This window comes from Dipodomys merriami, unplaced genomic scaffold, assembly GCF_024711535.1.
Source record: "Dipodomys merriami isolate MVZ:Mamm:240054 unplaced genomic scaffold, mDipMer1.0.p SCAF_92, whole genome shotgun sequence".
Classification (NCBI taxonomy): domain Eukaryota; kingdom Metazoa; phylum Chordata; class Mammalia; order Rodentia; family Heteromyidae; genus Dipodomys; species Dipodomys merriami.
In genome coordinates, this window is record NW_027206535.1 from 4831666 (window position 1) to 4851874 (window position 20209).

Here is a 20209-nt window from a genome sequence, read left to right on the forward strand (position 1 = left end):
TACTAGGAGAGCACAACTTCTGTTAGGTAAATGGTATACCTTCCATATAACTCATTTAGCACCTATACTTTGTATTATAAATCTTTTTGTTTGTACCTTTACCAAGCTCACTGTCCCCAGAGCAGAAACCTTGGCTCAGTTCATCTTGCCATTCCAAGTAAACTTTTCCAAATAGTAAGAACTCAATACACAGTTTTGAGATATACAAATAAATAATGGACAGTTTTCTAAATATATACCTAATTTTAAATACTTACAGAAATGAACAAAAAGAGAAAACTTAAATGTCCTATCTTGGTAGGCTGCAAACTTCATCCCCAAAACTCTACAAAGTAAAAAAGAAGTAGAGCAGACAAGAGCAGGATTCATAGTAAACAGACTCACTGGTGATTCTCACTGCTCGATCAGTACGGAAGTCCTCTGTATCTGGTTCATCAAGATCTTCCAGGAAATTATATTCTGGATCATCATCATCATCTGCTTCATCTGGGGAAAAATGTTTTAGATACTTACTCCCAAGTTCAAATTCATTTAGAAAAAAATTTAAGATTTTCAATACTACATTGTACAATTAAGATTCCAACACCATAACGATCTGTTCCAGTTAAGATCTTATTTCTTAATTTGTTAAGTAAAACATTATTTTTTTTCCTAATGCCTTTGTGTGGGTCATTTCTCACCACTGGATCATCTCATCTACTTCTCTAATTAAAGTCAGTTTGCCTCCTTCCTTCAAATAAATTTCTCAATATGCATCAAAAGCCAGAAAACTGAACATATAATTTATCTTATTAATCTCACTTTGAGGTGCATCTCATGAAAAAAACACTTTTTTGTAAAAGCTATCTGTGCCATATTAAAACTAAATAAAAGAATGATATGCTACAGATAGAGTCCAAGGCTTATGTATGTGAGACAAACTGAGCCATACCATCTGCACCTTAATTTTCTTTAATGTTAACAACATAATTTTTTTTCACTATTGGAGTTTAGGATTCAGTTCCTCAACACTAGCTATATTTCAACTTCTCAAAAGTCACATGTGACTAATGGTTAGTATATAAAAAATTTTCTTAAGATCGAACTGGTTTAAGGATATGTGAGGAAAAATATCACCCTACTCCCATAATTTAGGTTCGAAGGTATAGCCTAGTAATAGAAAATTTTGCTTAATATGCCTGAAGCCTTGAATTCTATTCTTAGCACTACAAGAAATTTTTGCAAGTTAATGACTGCACAGCCTACTGGGGCTTGAACTTAGAACCTGGTTGTTATCCCTAAGTTGTTTTTGCTTAAGGCTAGCCCTCTACCATTTGAGCCACTTTCAGCATTTTGGACATTAGAGATAAGAAGGGTCTCACAGACTTTTCTGCCCAAACTGGCTTCTAACTATGAGTCTCAGTTCAGCATCCTGAGTATGTAGTATTACAGGCATGAGTAACCAGCTCACAGCTGTTTGTTTTGAGACAAGTTCTCATAAGATTGCCCAGGCTATGTTTAAAAAACTATCCTAGCTCAACATTCATAGAAGCTAGGACCCGATTTATAGACAATTTTTTGTGTATGCACCAGTCCTGGGGCTTGAACTCAGGCCCTAAGCACTGTCCCTGAGGTTTATTGCTCAAGTCCAGCACTAACAGTTGAGATGGCTGTAGCTCCACTTCTGATTTCTTGGTGGTTAGAGCTCATGGACTCTCCTGCCTAGGCTGACTTTGAACCTCAATCCTCAGATCACAGCCTCCAAAGTAGGTACTATTACAGGCCTGAGCTACCAGCATCTAGCTTATATATACATTTTTGTACACAGTAGTTGGAAATTTTATACTGATTAACTCTAATTTGCATTGTTTATGGATAGATAGCTATTTAAATAACAAGTTCATTTTATCTATTAGGAACTTCTCTCACTTACAAAAATTCTCCTTACTTTCTAATCTAACAGTGTGTGTGCTCTAAGGAAGTCTCATTGCCAAATGTTCTTTACATACACTGGTGAGAAATGAAAGCTGTTGAAAAGGCCTATGACATATGGGTAGTATGTACAAGTTCGGACGCATTTACTTGTGTGTTAGAACTGTAACAGACAGCTTCTGCCCACACCACACAAGTAAGTCAACCAATATTTTCAGAGTACCCACTTGGCAAATATGAGGGGAAAAAAATATTATTATTTTGTTGTTGTTGTTGTTCATGGGGCTTGAACTCTGGGCCTGGGCGCTGTCCCTGCGCTCTTCAGCTCAAGGTGAGCGCTCTACCGCTTGAGCCACAGCGCCACTTCAAAAAAGTTATTTTTTAGAGATTTCTTCTAAGTCCTTCTTAGTTTTTACCTTGGTTGTAGAATCAATCTGCCCTCTGAACTACTTTTTTAAACTAATTAACTAAGTCAGCATCTACCCAGTTGATCTTAGTATGCCTTTCCTAAATACCCTCTCTTTAATTATTTCCTGCAAGTAAGACTCTGACTTGTAATACTGTATATACATATTATATGGTACTGAAAGGCCAATCACCAATGGTTTACACCTGTAATCCTAGCTACTCAGGAGACTGACATCTGATGATCACATTTTAAAACTAGACTAGGCAAGAAAGTCCATGAGACACTTTTTCTTTTTTCTTTTTGTCAGTCATGGGGCTTGAACTCAGGGCCTAGGTGCTGTCCCTGAGCTTTTGTGCTCAAGGCTAGCACTCTATCACTTTGAGCCACAGCACCACTTCTAGTTTTCTGGTGGTTAATTGGAGAGTCTCATGGCCTTTTCTGCCTGGGTTGGCTTTAAACCATGATCCTCAAATTTCAGCCTCCTGTGTAGCTAGGATCACAGGCATGAGCCATCAGTGCCTGGCTCTATAAGACTTTTTTTTTTTTTTTTTTTTTCAGTCACAGGGCCTGAACTGTGGGCCTGGGTGCTGTCACTCTTCAGCTCATGGCTAGTACTCTACCCTTGAGCCACAGCGCCACTTCTGGCTTGTCTGCTTATGTGGTGCTGAGGAATTGAACCCAGGGCCTCATGCATGCAAGGCAAGTACTCTACCACTGAACCACCTTCCCAGCCCCTCCATGAGACTTGTATCTTCAATTAACCATCACTAAACTGGAAGTAAGCTGTAACTCAAGTGGTAGAGCACTAACAAAAAAAAGCTCATGCCTATAATCCTACTCAGGAGGCTGAGATCTGAGGATCAAGGTTCAAAGCCAGCCTGGGCAGGAAAGTACGTGAAACTCTTATCTTCAATAAACCACCAGAAAACTGGAAGTGGCTCTGTAGCTCAAGTGGTAGAGCACTAGCCTTGAGCTGAAGAGCTGAGGGACAGTGCTCAGGCCCAGAGTTCAAGCCCCACAACCAACCAAAAAAAAAGCTCAGGGACAGGCCTCAAGCCCCCAGGACAAGCCCCCCGCCAAAAAAAATGGTACTGGGTACATATAAAAATAGGTGACTATATGTGATGTTATAAAAGATCAGGATGTAGCAAAAGTTGGGTACTATGCTCTCATATTCAGCATCATTTCCTATTTACCAGTCCTCAGTAAATCCTTCTGGTAGATCTAGGTGCCACATCCATTCTTATCAGTGTGTGTGTGTGTGTGTGTGTGTGTGTGTGTGTGTGTGTGTGTGTGTGTGTGTGTGTGTGTGTGTGTGTGTGTGTGTGTGTGTGTGTGTGTGTGTGTGTGTGTGTGTGTGTGTGTGTGTGTGTGTGTGTGTGTGTGTGTGTGTGTGTGTGTGTGTGTGTGTGTGTGTGTGTGTGTGTGTGTGTGTCTGTGTCTCTGTGTCTGTGTCTGTGTGTCTGTGTCTCTGTGTCTGTGTGTCTGTGTCTGTGTGTGTCTGTGTGTGTGTGTCTATGTGTGTCTGTGTGTGTGTGTCTGTGTGTGTGTGTCTGTGTGTGTCTGTGTGTGTGTCTGTGTGTGTGTGTCTGTGTCTTTTCTTTCTTTCTTTCTTTTTTTTTTTGGTTGTAGGGCTTGAACTTGGGTCCTGAGCACTGTCCCTGAGCAATTTTTGCTCAAGGCTAGCGTTCTATCACTTTGAGCCACAGCACCACTTTCAGATTTTTGGTGGTTAATTGGAGAGAAGAGTCTAATGGACTTTCCTGCCCAACCTGGCTTTGAATCACCATCCTCAGATCTCATCCTCCTGAGTAGCTAGGATTATAGGCATAAGTCACCAGCATCTGGTCTGTATTTCATTTCCTAATCTGTCCTCATGGCCACATAAAAAAGAAAATTCTTCAGCTTTAAAGAAAGCATTTCCACCTTCCCCTCAACCATCAATTCATTTTCTTAATCTTCATTAACATTCATACTTCTTCTAAACTAGTATTTTACAACATAGCTTTTTCGTTGGTTGTGTTTTTTTTGTTTTTTTGTCAGTCCTGGGGCTTGAACTCAGGACCTAGGTGTCGTCCATAAGCTTTTTGGCTCAAGGCTAGCATTCTACCACTTGAACACAATTCCACTTCCAGCCTTTTTTTTTTTTTGTAATTAATGGGGGCTAACAGTCTTACTGACTTTCCTGCCCAGATCTCAACCTCCTAAGTAGCTTACAGGGTACAGGGATAAGCCACCAGAGCCCAGCCACCATGCTTTTTTTTTTTTCTTTCTTTCTTTATTGGTTTTGGAGGTCAGAACTAAGTAGCTCAGGCTGGCCTTGAACTCAAAGATCCTCCTGCCTCAAGCTCCATAATACTGGGATTACAAATGTACAATACATGCTCAGTTATTTTCCAATCTTTAGGATATATAAGAACTAGATTCCTATACAATACTCATTAGATTCTGACTCAGGAGGTATGACCCTGGATCTGTATCCTCAATAAATATTACCAACACACACACATCCTTATACTCCTTATTTCTGATTTATGTTCTAAAAGTCCTATGAGAAACACTGCTCTATGCTCCTCAATTGATGAACAACTCTCTATATCCTTTTCTCCCTAATCATTCCTTGGCTCTTCAAACAAAGGTGATGGCAAAATGACAGCAGCAAAATTTCTGCTCCTGATAAGGCTCGAGAAACTCAACTTACTGTCAAAAACAAGTAGGTTTTGCTTCTGAAAAGTTTTAAAATAAAAAGTGGCTTAACTTCTCTTGAGATATACTCTGAGAATATTAAAATGGTTTCTAGTCCTAGTAGTATAACAAAGTAATCCTAATATTGAACAAGACAATGACATTTTTTCTCTGGGATCTTACTCAGGACCTGGGCACTGTCCCTGAGCCTCTTGGTACTCAAGGCTAGTGCTCTACCACTTGAGCCACAGTGCTACTTCCAGCTTTTTCTGAGTAGTTTATTAGAGATAAGAGTCTCCTGGACTTTCTTGCCTGAGCTGGCTTTGAACTAAGATCCTCATATCTCAGTCTCCAGGGTAGCTAGAAAAGATTAGAGGCATGAGTCACCAGCATCCGGTGGAGGCTTTTAATCTTGATCTCAGATGGAGGCTTTTACTCTTTTTTTTTTTTTGGCACTGTCCTGAGCTCTTCAGCTCAAGGCTAGCACTCTACAACTTGAGCCATAGCACCCACTTCCAGCTTTTTCTGTGTATGTGGTGCTGAGGAATCGAACCCAGGGCCTCATGCATGCAAGGCAAGCACTCTACCCCTGAGCCACGTTCCCAGCCCAAGGCTTTTACTCTTTATCTCAAAGATTTTTCCAGTGGGCTAGTAGAAAAAAAGAAATGTCAAGCCAGTGAATCCTGTTTGTAATTCTGCTTATTCTGGAGGCTGAGACCTGGAAGATTAAGATTTGAAGGCAGCCAGGGCAGAAAAAGTTCACTAGACTCCATCTCCAAAATAACCAGCAAAAAAACAGGCTAAAAAGGTGCCTCAAGTAGTAAAGTGCTAGCCTGAGGCCCCGATTTCAAGTCTGAGTAGCAAATAAGAAAGAAATGTCAATAAATGTCATCCAAGAGATACGCAGGCATGCATGCATATATGTATGTACGTATGTACATAGTATGTGTATATGTAAAAGTGTACATATGTTTTTCTGGAGGAAAGTTTTATATTTCTCCTGAGATTCTCATCGGGTTCCAGAAGCTTAGATTAATATCAGAAATACTAAAAAGATAACATATCAACTACTGATTTTTTTTGGGGGGGGGGGTCTGAACTCTGGGCTTGGGCACTGTCCCTCAGCTCTTCAGCTCAAGGCTAGCGCTCTACCACCTAAGCCACAGTGCCACTTCCGGCTTTTTGCTTTTTGCTTATGTGGTGCTGGGAATCGAACCCAGGGCCTCAGGCATGCAAGGCAAGCGCTCTACCACTGAGCCACCTTCCCAGCCCCATCAACTACTGATGATTAAGGAGCTGATTCTCCAACTGATATGTCAACAATCAGCTTCAAATTTCATCTCTTCCTATTTACACAGTTGGGTGCATTTTCTTATTTATAATCACCTTTGCAAGAGAGTAAAAAAAAAATGGTAAGATGAATATTAGCTCTCTTTCCTATCTGAGAAAACCCTTAAACTGAAATATAGCATGAGAGGGCTGGGATGTAGCTCAGTGGCAAAGCGCTTGCCTAGCAAGTGTCAACATCCTGGGTTCGATCCCCAGTACCAAAAAAGAAAAGACCAAAAAAAAAAAAAAAAAAAAGAAAGAAATATAGCATGAGAATTCAATCCTTCCTATTCCTAAACATGTAAAACTAAGAGGTAAACAAAACTACATAATTGTAAACTGTTACAGATGCTCCTCCAACTATTATCAGTGGTTATTTCTGTTTTGTTGTTTTTGTACTGGGTATCAGTGGTTATTTTTGGGCAGGAAAATGTTCTCTTCTGGAGGGGCTTTAGTAGTTTTCTTTATACAGTATTTGATTTATCTAGACCAAGCATTTACTCCTACTGTTCTCACAACAGAAACAAAACGAAACAAAACAAAAAACAACAACCCTCTGGGAGGGATAAAAGCTTATAGAACCCAGTTACATATGATTGCACATCACCTCCATCCACCTGTCTCTTCTTCATCTTTTTTCTCCCTGTTCATTGTTTTTCTCAAAAATCTTTCAAAAGTCCATCACAATTACCTACCTCTTTCATGTAGCTACAGCTGATCATCCTAATAGGAATTATCTTTCCCTCTTCTAAAACCTTACAACAAGCAGGGCGTGGTAACATGCACACTTGGGAGGCTGATGCAGAAGGATCGCTTGAAGCCAGCCTGGACAACCCAAAAATAAATAAAAATAAAGTGTATTAGCTGGGTCCTCGTGGCTCGCACCTGTAATCCTAGCTACTCAGGAGGCTGAGATGTAAAGTTTATGGTTCAAAGCCAGCCTGGGCAGGAAAGTCTGTAAGACTCTTTATCTCCAATAAACCACCAAAAAAAAGCTGGAAGTCGATCTGTGGCTTAAGTAGTAGAGCTCTATCCTTGGGCAAAAAAAGCTCAAGCTCAGCACCCACACGCTGAGTTCAAGCACAGAACTGGCAAAATAATAGTAATAATAACAACAATAATAATAGTATTATGAACCTAACAATGGGTCAGGCACCCAGTTAGATTTTATTCCCTGACTAAATGATTATATTCCTTTATAGATCACAGAACATAGTGCAATGCCTGTGACTCATGCCTATAATCCTAGCAACTGAGGAGGTTGAGATCTGAGGATCAAGGTTCAAATCTCCAATTAACCATTCAAAAACCAGAAGTGGAACTGTGGATCAAAATGGTAGAGCAAAAGAATTCAGGGACAGTGCCCAGACCCTGAGTTCAAGCCGACCCCCCCCCCCAAAAAAAGGACTACATAAATATTTGCTAAAGACTGGGAATATGGCTTAGTGGTAGAGTGCTTGCTTAGCCTGCATGAAGCCCTGGGTTTGATTCCTCAGTATCACACAGAAAAAGCTGGAAGTGGCCCTGAGGCTCTAGTGGAAGTGAGCAAAAAGAAGCTCAGGAACAAGCCGGGCGCCTGTGACTCATGCCTGTAATCCTAGCTACTCAGGAGGCTGAGATCTGAGAATAGTGGTTCAAAGCCAGCCGAGGCAGGAAAGTCCATGAGACTCCTATCTCCAATAAACCACTAGAAAACTGGAAGTGGCGCTGTGGCTCAAGCGGTAGTGCATTCGCCTTGAGCTGAAGAGCACAGGGATAGCACCCAAGCACAGAGTTCAAGCCCCACAACCGACAAAAAAAAAAAGCAGCAGCTAGCTCAGGAACAGTGACCAGGCATTGAGTTCAAGCCCCAAGACTTGCAAAAAAAAAAAAAAATGCTAACTAATGTACAATATAATCAACAGTATCATAAAAAGTATACTCAAGGACACACTCATTTGTAATACTGAGCTTGAGCTTAAGTCCTCAAGCAATCTAACTCTTGAGTCATATCCCAGCCCTTTTTCCTTTAATTTTTTTCAAAGAGTGTCTTACGCTTGGCTTCTGGCAGTGAGCCTCCTAACCTCTGCCTCTCAAATAGCTCAGATTACAGACCTGAGCCATTATACCTGGCTGTTTTTTTTTAATTCAGTCTAAATTATTTTTTGCTCAGCTGGCTTCAAAGTGCAATGCTTTCTAACCCAAGTAGGTGGGGTTTAAAGGCAAACACTAGCACATCCAACTCATGAACTCATTGTTTTCTTTTATTTACTTACCCTGACTTCTTCCTTGCTTTGCCTACCTACCTACTGATTCTATTTCCATCCAATTTTTTACCTGTCCTCCCCAATGTTGTAAAACTATTCTTCTGGGTAATTGCATACTCCAACTGCACTGCTCTATGAGATGCTGTCAATCACAGAACTGCATGCTAAAACAGTAACCCTATCAGTTCCACCCAACACCAAGAGATCAAGAGATTAGGCATCACAATCAGATCAAGCCAATTTGTTCCCCTCGATTTTCTCAAACTGAAACTCTTAAGATTGTCAAAGCAAGAATACATGGAGTACCAACTTTAAAGAAAAAAATAACTTGAATAAGCAACAGTGGTTATAAGCTTGTAATCCTAGCTGCATGAGAGGTAGCGATCTGAGGATCATGATATGAGGCCAGTCTGGACAGAAAAGTAGCCAGATGCCATCACAACCAATGACTGGGCACTGTGGCACCTTCCTATCCAGCAGAAGCACAAAGGCTGGGTGCAATGACATATGTCTATTATCTCAGCAACAAAAGGAAGCACTAATAGGACAGCTACAGTCCAGGACAGCCAGAGTGTGAAGTGAGACCTTACCTTGAAAATAATCAACACAAAACAGGGCTGGCAGAGTAACTCAAATGGCAGAGGACCTGCCTAACAACCTGGAGGTCCTGAGTTCAAACCCCAGTACAAGGAAGGAGGGAGGGGAGAGGAGGGGGAAGAAGGGAAGGGGAGGAGAAGGAAGAAAGGAGAAAGAAAGAGGGGTGAGGAAGGAACAAAGGAAAAGAAAAGAAAGAAAGAGGGCTAGGAAGGTGGCTCAGTGGTAAAGTGCTTGCCTTGCATGCATGAGGCCCTGGGTTCGATTCCTCAGCACCACATAAGCAGAAAAAGCCAGAAGTGGCACTGTGGCTCAAGGGATAGAGCGCTATCCTTGAGCTGAAGAGCTGAGGGACAGTGCCCAGGCCCAGAGTTCAGGCCCCACAACCGACAAAAAAAAAAAAGAAAAGAAAGAAAAAGAAAATATTGAAAATGAAGCTTGAGTGACACAGAAAGAGGAAGAAAGATCCTATGATGCCTAGGTTCCATTGCAGGTTTTGCTATTTTTTCCTCAAGTCTCTTTTCATTTGCCCTCAGAAAGATGGACTTAGAATTCTTTTACTTTCATCATAAACACCCTTACTAAAACGATGTTCTTTTGATGAAGCTGTGAGCCTTGTGAAATCACATATAAAATGATGTATTTATGCAGGAGGAGGATCCTTAGTATTCAGGACTCACAAGAGAATACTTGAAAAAAACAAGAGGGGTGGGTGGGTTGGGGAGTGTGGCAGGAGGGAACAACCAAATTAAGGCAACTATCAGTTAAACACAAATTAAATTAACTAAGAACACCTATGTGAAGAAACACTACAGAGACCAAGAGTCTGCACAGTCTGCTGGTTTCCCTTTCCTATTAGCAATCATGGCTATACAAGGAGGTCTCCATAAGGGCTAGGAAGGTGGCTCAGTGGTAGAGTGCTTGTCTTGCATGCATGAGGCCCTGGGTTCAATTCCTCAGCACCACATAAGCAGAAAAAGCCAGAAGTGGTGCTGTGGCTCAAGTGGTAGAGTGTTAGCCTTGAGCTGAAGAGCTGAGGGACAGAGCCCAGGCCCAGAGTTCAAGCCCCACAACTGACAAAAAAAAAAAAAAGGAAGTCTCCATTAAAAACAAAAAAAGGTGTTTGGGAATATCCAGATAGCTGAATACAAATTTTAAAAGAATGGGATCATTCCTTTTTTTTTTCTAGTGCTCTGAATTGGGCCCTCATAAACATAATCAAACACCCTAGCCTCCATAATCCTCCCTCCCTCTCTCTTCACCTCCCTCTTCCCTTTCTCTCATTTGAAAGTCTTTCTATATCACATAGGCTGGCCTCAAACTTCTGAGTCCAAGATACTCTTGCCTTAGCTTCCCAAATAACTTTCAAACAATAGCTTAAGCTTGTAGCTTAAACTACAAGTATATACCACCATATCTGGCCACAATTCAATTTATTAAGCTTCCAACTAATAAATATTCATCAAACATAATAAAATGAATAATAAAAACAAAAATCACTTACCTTCATTCTCTACATCATCATTTATGAGTCCCCCCAGCCACATCTTCCAGTCTTCATCATCAGCTGTATTGGGGTCATACATATCTGGCGTAATGTCTGGAGCTTGAAGCTCTGCCTCGAGTTGGCCAAGGGGAACATCTTTCAGGGGCATCTTAGACCGAGTTCGGAATGCAATGAGACTGTCATCCATGGACTAGCCAAAGGAGAAGGAAAAAAAAGCCACTAAGTGAGTAATTCTTCAAAATTCTCCATATCATCTCTTCATCCTAGCTTAATCATAAGATCTTTCCTCTAAACAATTTGGGTTTGTTTTGTCTGAAAACTTTTAAGTAAAATCACATCATTTTGAAACTAACATTTCAAAACCATAATTTTATTAAGATAGACATAAAGAATGAAATATTGTTTTAAGAATTTATTTTATCATAACAAATTAAAGTAGGGAGAGTTGAGAAAAATTTTCTGCTTCCTATGCAAGAAATGGTAATTGAAAACTCCAAGATATATAGTTTATATACTATAAAATTCACCCTTATGGGGCTGGGAAGGTGGCTCAGTGGTAGAGTGCTTGCCTTGCATGCATGAGGCCCTGGGTTCAATTCCTCAGCACCACATAAGCAGAAAAAGCCGGAAGTGGCGCTATGGCTCAAGTGGTAGAGTGCTAGCCTTGAGCTGAAGAGCTGAGGGACAGCGCCCAGGCCCAGAGTTCAGGCCCCACGACCGGCCAAAAAAAAAAAAAAAAAAAAAAAATTCACCCTTATGAAGGGTAAAATTGAGTCAATTTTTCCCCCTGTACTGTGACTTGAACTCAGGGCTTCACATGCTCAGCTTTTTCCACTCATACAGCCACATCTCTAGTTGAGCTTTTCTGCAATATGGACTTCCTGTTATCCCAACACTGTCTGCTGAAAAAAATATTCCTTTTCTATTAACTGCTCTTTGCATACCTGTTAAAAATCAACCTATCATAAATGTGTTTATTTTTTATCTTTAAATTCTGTTCCACTGATCTATGTCTATCCTTATGACAGAAACAGAATTAAGTGATTATTTTTAACTAACTGGGCACCGGTGGCTCAGGCCTGTACTCCTAGCTACTCAGCAGGCTGAGATCTGAAGACAGAGATCCAAAGGTAGCCTGGACAAGAAAGTCTGGGAAACTCTCTTAAATTCAATTAACCAGCACAGAAGCTGGAAGTGGAGCTATGATTCAAGTAGTAGACCACCAGCTTTAAGCAAAAAGGCTAAAGGATAGTCCTTAGGCCCTTAGTTCAGGCCTCAGGACCAGAACAAATCAAGAAGAAAGAAAATAAAAGAACACTAAGATCACATCTGATCCTAGTCAGAATAACATGTTGGCCAGGATGCAGCAAGAGTTACACTGCTGGTGGGAATATAAACTCATGCAACCACTACAGAAATCAATAAGGAAGCTCCTCATAAAAAGCAAATATGTAGCTTGGCACTGGTGGCTCACACCTGTAATCCTAGCTACTCAGGAGACTGAGATCATAGTTCAAAGCTAGCCTGGGCAGGAAAGTCTGCGAGACTCTTATATCCAATAAACCACCAGAAAACCAGAAGTGGCGCTGTGACTCAAGTGGCAGAGTGCTCACCTTGAGATGAAGAGCTAAAGAGCCTTGAGCTCACCTTGAGGAACAGCACCCAGGCCCAGAGTTCAAGAGCCATTACTGACAAATGAAAAACAAAAACCTAAATATGTAACTACCTTATGACTCAGCTATACCACTATTGAGCATGTATCTAAAAAAGAGTAAATCAATATACCCTGCATTCCTATGTTTATTATGGCATTGTTTTGCTTTGTGTTTATTTTTGTTTGTGCCAGTCCTTGAACTCAGGACTTGGATGCTGTCTCTGAGCTGTTTTGCTCAAGGCTAGCCCTCTACCACTTGAGCCACAGCTCCACCTCCAGCTTTTGGTGGTTAATTGGAGGTAAGAGTCTCAGGGATTTTCTTGTCCAGGCAGGCTTCCAATCGTGATCCACAGATGTCAGCCTCCTACGTAGGTAAGATTATAGACATGAGCTACCAGCACCTAGCTTGTTTCTACTTTTGTGCCAGTACTGAGGCATAAACTCAGGACCTAGAAGCTGCCCCTTAGCCTTTTTGTTCAAGGTTTGATCTCTAGCACTTAAGCCATAGCTCTTGCATTTCTAGCTTTTTGGTAATTACTTGGAGATAAGAATCTTGGACTTGGGCTGGGAAGGTGGCTCAGTGGTAGAGCACTTGTCTTGCATGCTCAAGGCCCTGGGTTCGATTCCTCAGCACCACATAAGCAAAAAGAAAAAAAAAGCCGGAAGTGGCGCTGTGGCTCAAGTGGTAGAGCGCTAGCCTTGAGCTGAAGAGCCGAGGGACAGCGCCCAGGCCCAGAGTTCAGGCCCCACGACCGGACCCAAAAAAAAAAAAAAAAATTTCAATGCACATCCTACAAAAAAAAAAAAAAAAAAGAAGAATCTTGGACTTTCCTGTCCAGGCTGGCCTTGAACTTTGATCCTCAGATGTCATTGAGTAGGTAGGATTACAGATTGTGAGACACCAGTGCCCAGCACCATTATTGTTTTTCAATGGCACTGAGATTTTAATTTGTGCTTGTTAGATAGGTGTTCTTACCACTAAGCCATACTCCAGACTGATTTTTACCCATTATTTTTAAGACAGAGTCTGAATTCCTTGCCTGGAACTGCACCTAAGTGAGATCTACCTTTGTTAGGGTTCCTAGTAGCTAGGATAACAGGTGTATCCCACTATATCCAGCTCTTCATTTTCAAAGGGGTCTCAACAATTTTTATAAGTGTCTGTGCTAGCACTGGGGCCTGAACTTAGGGCCTCCAACTCTTGCTCAGCTTCTTCCTTCATGGCTGACTCTCTACACTTGAGCCACAACTGCATCTCCAGCTTTTGCTGGTTAATTGGAGATAACAGTCTTGAGGATTTGTCTACCTGGCTGCCTCTGAATCTTGATTCTCAGACCTTGGCATCCTGTGTAATTAGGGTAAGAAACTGGTGCCAGGATGAAAACTTTTCCTGCCTGGGCTAGTCCCAAACTGCAATTCCAACAATCTCACATTCTCTCTTTATAGCCAGGATTACAGGCATGAGTCATGTAAATGATTTTTTTTTAAGTGTTGAAAGAGTTGTGATAAAAGGTTATTAACTGGAGAATATAGGTGAAAGTTGTTCCTATGTTCTACATTATAAAATATTATCACACAGTTTATTCTTCCCTTAGAAACTGCTATTGTCACTTAAAATAGTACAAGCCAAACAGTATCAAAGACAAAAATAATAAGAATTTAATATTCTCTCTTCTCAACATGAGTAACAACTAAAATATCATATTTTATTTTCTCAACAACATTTTTTTGTCAGTCATGGGGTTTGAACTCAAGGCCTGAGTTGTCCCTGAGCTCATTTGCTTAAAGCTAGCACTCAACCACTTTGAGCCATAGCACCTCTTTCAGTTTTTTGAGTGGTTAATTGGAAATAAGAGTTTGCCTAGGCTGGTTTCAAACCATTATCCTCAGATATCAGCCTCCTGAATAGCTAGAATTACAGTTAACCATTGGTGACCACCTTATTTTCTCAGGAATTTAAAGTTATGGGGCACTTACCTGAAAAGAATCCATGCAGACAGGACTGGAAGCCAGTTCCTCATCTACTGCATGTAACTTCTCCATGAAAGTACTATCCTTGGTCTGTTTGGGCTTTGGAGGAGGTGGGGGTCCCATGGGCACAACCTCAGCACTAATGTGCCTGATGGCAGGTGTGATAATTTTCTCAGCCTGATTAAAAGAGGCAACTGTGTTAAGAAAGGGAAGAATGGAGGAGACAAACAGAGGGGTCTTCTACGCACTGACTTTTTTCTTCATAACTAGGGATACATACAAAGCATTGTCAAGCATATAGATTTAACCAGGTTTTACCCCTTTCTTTTTTATTTTTCATCCGGTCGTGGGGCCTGAACTCTGGGCCTAGGTGCTGTCCCTCAGCTCTTCAACTCAAGGCTAACGCTCTACCACTTGAGCCACAGCACCACTTCCGGCTTTTTTTTCTGCTTATGTGGTGCTGAGGAATCGAACCCAGGGCCTCATGCATGCAAGGCAAGCGCTCTACCACTGAGCCAACTTCACAGCCCTTACCCCTTTCTTAGTGAAGCCAACACAGTGCTTCTTAGGATACCAAAAGAGAAGAAAATCTTTTTTTTTTTTAAAAAAAGCTTTAAAAATAATATTAGATGGAGATGGGAGGGCAAGGAGAGGAGGGGAAAAAACAAAGGAGGAGGCAACAATGCTTGATAAGAAATGTACTTTATTACCTTGCTGATGTAATTGTAACCCCTCTGTATGGTATTTTCACAATAAAAAAACTTATTAAAAAATAATAATATTAGAAGGGCTGGGAAGGTGGCTCAGTGGTAGAGTGTTTGCCTCTCATGAGGCCCTGGTTTGATTCCTCAGCACCACATAAACAGAAAAAGCCGGAAGTGGCGCTGTGGCTCAAGTGGTAGAGTGCTAACCTTGAGCTAAAGAGCTCAGGGACAGCACGTAGGCCCAGAGTTCAAGCCGCACGACCACCACCACCAACAACAAAATAATGATGATGATGATGATGATGATAATGATCATAGAAAACATAGGTATGAGACAAAAGAATAGAATAATAGAAATTCTGCTACTTGTCCATTTTTGGTCCTGAGAACTTGGAAAAGCTCTTATCACTAGGTTCCAATCTTTTCTGAACTGTTCATTCAATAAAGGGACTTTGGAAGAAGACAGCCAGAACCATCACAAATAATAAATCATCTAGTGATATGGTCAAACAATCTGCTTATTCAGTTATATCAACTGCTAGTTACCTCTGATGACAGGCCACTCTCCTCATCTGTTTCAGTCATCTCAGAAGACTGTTTCAATTTAGATTTTTTTGCACCACGAGGAGATGAAGCGGTGCTTTCAACATCACTTTCCAATAAGCTCTAGAAAATAAATCCAGACCACTTTTATATATAACTCCATACTTCAATCCACAATATGTATTATCTCAAGAAAACAAGACATCTAGTACTCGATTAGTGTTTTCAGAAACGATAAACCAAAATTTAAGTGGTTTGATACACTAAAGGGGGGATGTTGGTAAAGATCTTATCACTATCCTTATTGTCCTTACCTGTTTAACATAAGGCGTTGGGCTAAAATGCTTTCACAACCAAGTCAAAGAACACAAGTCAGTGGAGGCTGATAGGATGCATTGTATACATAGTGAAAATACCATAATAAGCATCCTTGTACAACCAATTAATGCTAATTTAAAAAACGAATATTGCCAGGCACTGGTGGCTGACGCCTGTAATCCTAGCTTCTCAGAGGCTGAGATCTGAGGATCATGGTTCAAAACTAGCCCAGGAAGGAAAGTCAGTGAGATTCTTATCTCCAATTAACCACCAGAAAACCGGAAGTGGTGCTGTGACTCATGTGGTAGAACGCTAGTCTTGAAGTGAAAACCTGAGGGACAGCACCCAGACGTAGAGTTCAAGCCCCATGACTGACAAAATAGTAAAGAAGAAGAAAAAGTCAGAGATACATTACAGAGAAAAAACAAACAGATAAATAAATAGATCAGAAGCCAGGCACCGGTGGATTGTGCTTGTAATCTTAGCTACTCAGGAAGCTGAGAGCCAGAGAGAACTGTAGTCCAAAGATAGTCACTGCAAAAATAAATAAATAAAATAAAATAAAATAGCTAGCCAGGCGCTAGTGGTTCATGCCTGTAATCTTAGCTACTCAGGAGGCTGAGATCTGAGAATAATGGCTCAAAGCCAGCCTGGGCAAGAAACTCCATGAAACTCTTATCTCCAATAAACCACTCAGGAAACTGGAAGTGGCGCTGTGGCTCAAGAGGTAGAGCGCTAGCCTTGAACTGAAGAGCTGAGGGACAGCACCCAGGCCCAGAGTTCAAGCCCCACAACCGACCAAAAAATAAAAATAAGAAGACAGCCACTGCAGTAAAGTCCATAATTCAGGAGGCTGAGATCTGAGGACTGCAGTTGAAAGCCAGCGCAGGCAGGAAAGTCAGTAACACTCTTATTTCCAATTCACCACCAGAAAACCAGAAGTGGTGCTGTGGCTCAAGTGGTAGATCACTAGCCTTGGGCTGAAGAGCTCAGGGTCAGTGCCCAGACCGAGGGTTCATTCCCCATGACCGACAAAAAAATAAAGAAAGAAAAACCCATGGAAGTCCATCTCTAGCAAAAAGCCAGATTTGAGGTGTGGGTTTAACTGGTAGAGTGCCAACAGAGCAAGAAGCTGAGCAAGTATTAGGCCCTAAGTTCCAACCCTAGTAGAAGGAAGAGGGGGAAAAAAAGGAAAGAGAGAGAGAGAAAGGAAGGAAGGAAGGAAGGAAGGAAGGAAGGAAGGAAGGAAGGAAGGAAGGAAGGCAGGCAGGAAGGAAGGAAGGAAGGAAGGAAGGAAAGAAGGAAGGAGGGAAGGAAGAAGGGAAGGAAGGAAGAAAGGGAGGGAGGAAGGAAAGAAGGGAGGGAGGGAAGAAGGGAGAGAGAAAGAAAAGAGAGGGAGGGAGGGAGGAAAACAAAGACAGGAGGAAGGAGGGAGGGAGAGGAAGAGGAAGAGGAAGGGAAAAAGGGAAGAAGGGAAGGGAGAAAGAGAAAGAGAAAGAAGGGAAAGACATCAAATAAAATATTAATATACAACAGGGCAAAAAAAGGAAAGTGAACAAATAAAGTCATGGTACATACTATACACTATGTGGAAAATGAATTATGCAACTCGTGGGCAGGGATAGGAGATACTGGGGAAAAGTAAAGGAATGTACTCATCACCTGATGTATGAAACAGTAACCCCTGTATAATACCTTTTTTCTTTTTGGTTGCTTGTGGGGCTTGAACTCTGGGCCTTGGCACTGTCCCTCAGCTCTTCACTCAAGACAAGCACTCTACCACCTGAGCCACGTTGCCACATCAGGTTTTCTGGTGGTAGTTTATTGGAAATAAGAGTCTCACAAACTTTCCTACTCAGGCTGGCTTTGAACCTCGAGACTCAGATCTCAGTCTCCTGAGTAGCTAGGATTACAGGCATGAGCCACCAGTGCCTGGCCTATACAATACATCAGTAAAAAAAAAATTATATTTAAGCCGGGCGCCAGTGGCTCTTGCCTGTAATCCTAGCTACTCAGGAGGCTGAGATCTGAGGATCATGGTTCAAAGCCAGCTTGGGCAGGAAACTGTGAGACTCTTATCTCCAATAAACCACTAGAAAACCGGAAGTGGTGCTGGGCTCAAGTGGTAGAGTGCTCACCTTGAGCTGAAGAGTACAGGGAAAGCACCCAGGTCCAGAGTTCAAGCCCCACAACCGACAAAAAATAAAATATTTTTTTTAAAAAGAAAATATTAATACAGTGGTAAAAATGAACTAACAGCTGAGTTCCTGTGGCTTACACCTGCAATTCTAGCTTGTTGAAAAGATGGGATTAGCACAGAATCCAAAGAAAAAGGGTGAAAAAGTAGAGCAGTGGAGCACACTGGATATTGATGGAAGTGAACTATACAACTCATGGGTGGAGGTAGAAGGGAGGGAATGAGAGAAAATGAGGGAACAGATGACTGTACGATAGGAAATGCACTTATTGCCTGATGTATGTAAATGTAACCCCTCTGTATATCACATCTATAACAATAAAGTAAATTAATTTAAAAAATTAAAAATTAACTAGATATAAAAAAAAAAGAAAGAAGAGATCAGGAGGATTGTAGTTCAAGGTCAGCCTGAGGTCCTTCTCCATCAATAGCTGAGTCCAGTAATATATATCTGGCATCCTCAAATACATAAGAGGCTGAGATTAGGAGGATCAAAGTTCTAGGTCAGTCAGCTCAAGCAGAAAAGTCTGCAAGATTTCATCTCAAAGGAAGATGGGTGTGTTAGCACCTGCTATCAGCCCAGCTACAGCAGGAAATAAAAAATTAAACGTGGGCTGGGAAGGTGGCTCAGTGGTAAAGTGTTTGCCTTGCATGCATGAGGCCCTGGGTTCTATTCCTCAGCACCACATAAGCAAAAAGAAAAAAGCCGGAAGTGGCACTGTGTCTCAAGTGGTAGAGTACTAGCCTTGAGCTGAAGAGTTGAGGGACAGCACCCAGGCCCAGAGTTCAGGCCCACGACCGGACCAAAAAAAAAAAAAAAAAGTTCTAGGTCAGCTCAAGCAGAAAAGTCTACAAGATTTCATCTCAAAGGAAGATGGTTGTAGCACCTGCTGTCAGACCAGCCACAGCAGGAAATAAAAAATTAAACATGGGCTGGGAAGGTGGCTCAGTGGTAAAGTGCTTGCCTTGCATGCATGAGGCCCTGGGTTCAATTCCTTAACACCACATAAGCAGAAAAAACCGGAAGTGGAGCTGTGGCTCAAGTGGTAGAGCGCTAGCCTTAAGCTGAAAAGCTGAAGGACAGCGCCCAAGCCCCACGACCGAAAAAAAAAAAAAAAAAACATTAAACATCACAGTCTAGGCATGGCTCAGAGCAAGAATCAAGATTCTGTCCCCAAAATAAACAGTGCTGCCAGGCGCTAGTGGCTCACACCTGTAATCGTAGCTACTCAGGAGGCTGAGATCTGAGGATCACAATTCAAAGCCAGCCTGGGCAGGAAAGTCTGTGAGACTCTTATTTCCAATAAACTACCAGAAAACCAGAAATGGCACTGTGGCTCAAGTAGTAGAGCACTCCACTTGAGCTGAAGAGCTCAGGGACAGCATCCAGGCCCAGAGTTCAATCTCCACGACCAACAAAAATAAAAATAAAAATAATAAACGTTGCACAGGGAGAGACTGAGAGAACAGAAGACACTTTATGAAAGGAAATGTACTTACCTAACTGACTCTTGTAATTGTAATCCCTCTGTATATCATCTTTATAACAATAAAGTAAATAAAACATAAAAAATAAGCAGTGCAATAAAGGGGTAGAGGCATGGTTCAGCAGTAGAGCATTGGCCTTAGCAAGCCCAAGGACCTGACTTCAATCAAACCCTAGTACTGACAAAACAAACAAAAACAAAACTATGGATATAGGGAATGATATCCATGAATCTCAAAAGCACATTGTTAAACAAAAACAACAAAAAGCAAAAAGAAAACATATGCATGTATGGGTGCATTTAGATTTCATCAACAGTAAATACTATATTATACAGAAATACATATGTAAGTGATATAACTATAAAGAAAATGAGTAGTTTTCAGTCAGACTAATGATTGTTGTCAGGGAGAAGGAGGTGACACTGACTGGGAAGAGCATACTAAGGTTGTCCAGGCAATGTTGTATTTCTTGACTTTGGAAGAAGTCAAGAGGACTCACAAAGCAATTATTTAAATTATGAGTTTTATTTTTTACCCATTTTTGTGTTTATATGTATGCTACATTTCATGAAAAAGTTAAAAATTAAATATGAAAAACAGAAATATCTCAGCAAAAAAATAGAAAACAGAGCTACATCTCAATCACATCTACA

General features: G+C 41.2%; 1 protein-coding gene across 6 annotated transcripts in view; it reads right to left on the minus strand.

Annotated features, from left to right (window-relative positions):
- LOC138821528 (GON-4-like protein) overlaps nt 1–20209 on the minus strand; it is an 85874-nt gene that overhangs the window by 44785 nt on the left and 20880 nt on the right. For all 6 annotated transcript variants that reach the window (XM_070013839.1, XM_070013837.1, XM_070013840.1 and 3 more), the window contains 4 exons: nt 15557–15676; nt 14313–14483; nt 10679–10871; nt 385–486 (listed from right to left, as the gene is read on the minus strand). In XM_070013839.1, coding sequence (XP_069869940.1) covers nt 385–486; nt 10679–10871; nt 14313–14483; nt 15557–15676 — 586 coding nt within the window. The remainder of the gene's footprint in view (nt 1–384; nt 487–10678; nt 10872–14312; nt 14484–15556; nt 15677–20209) is intronic.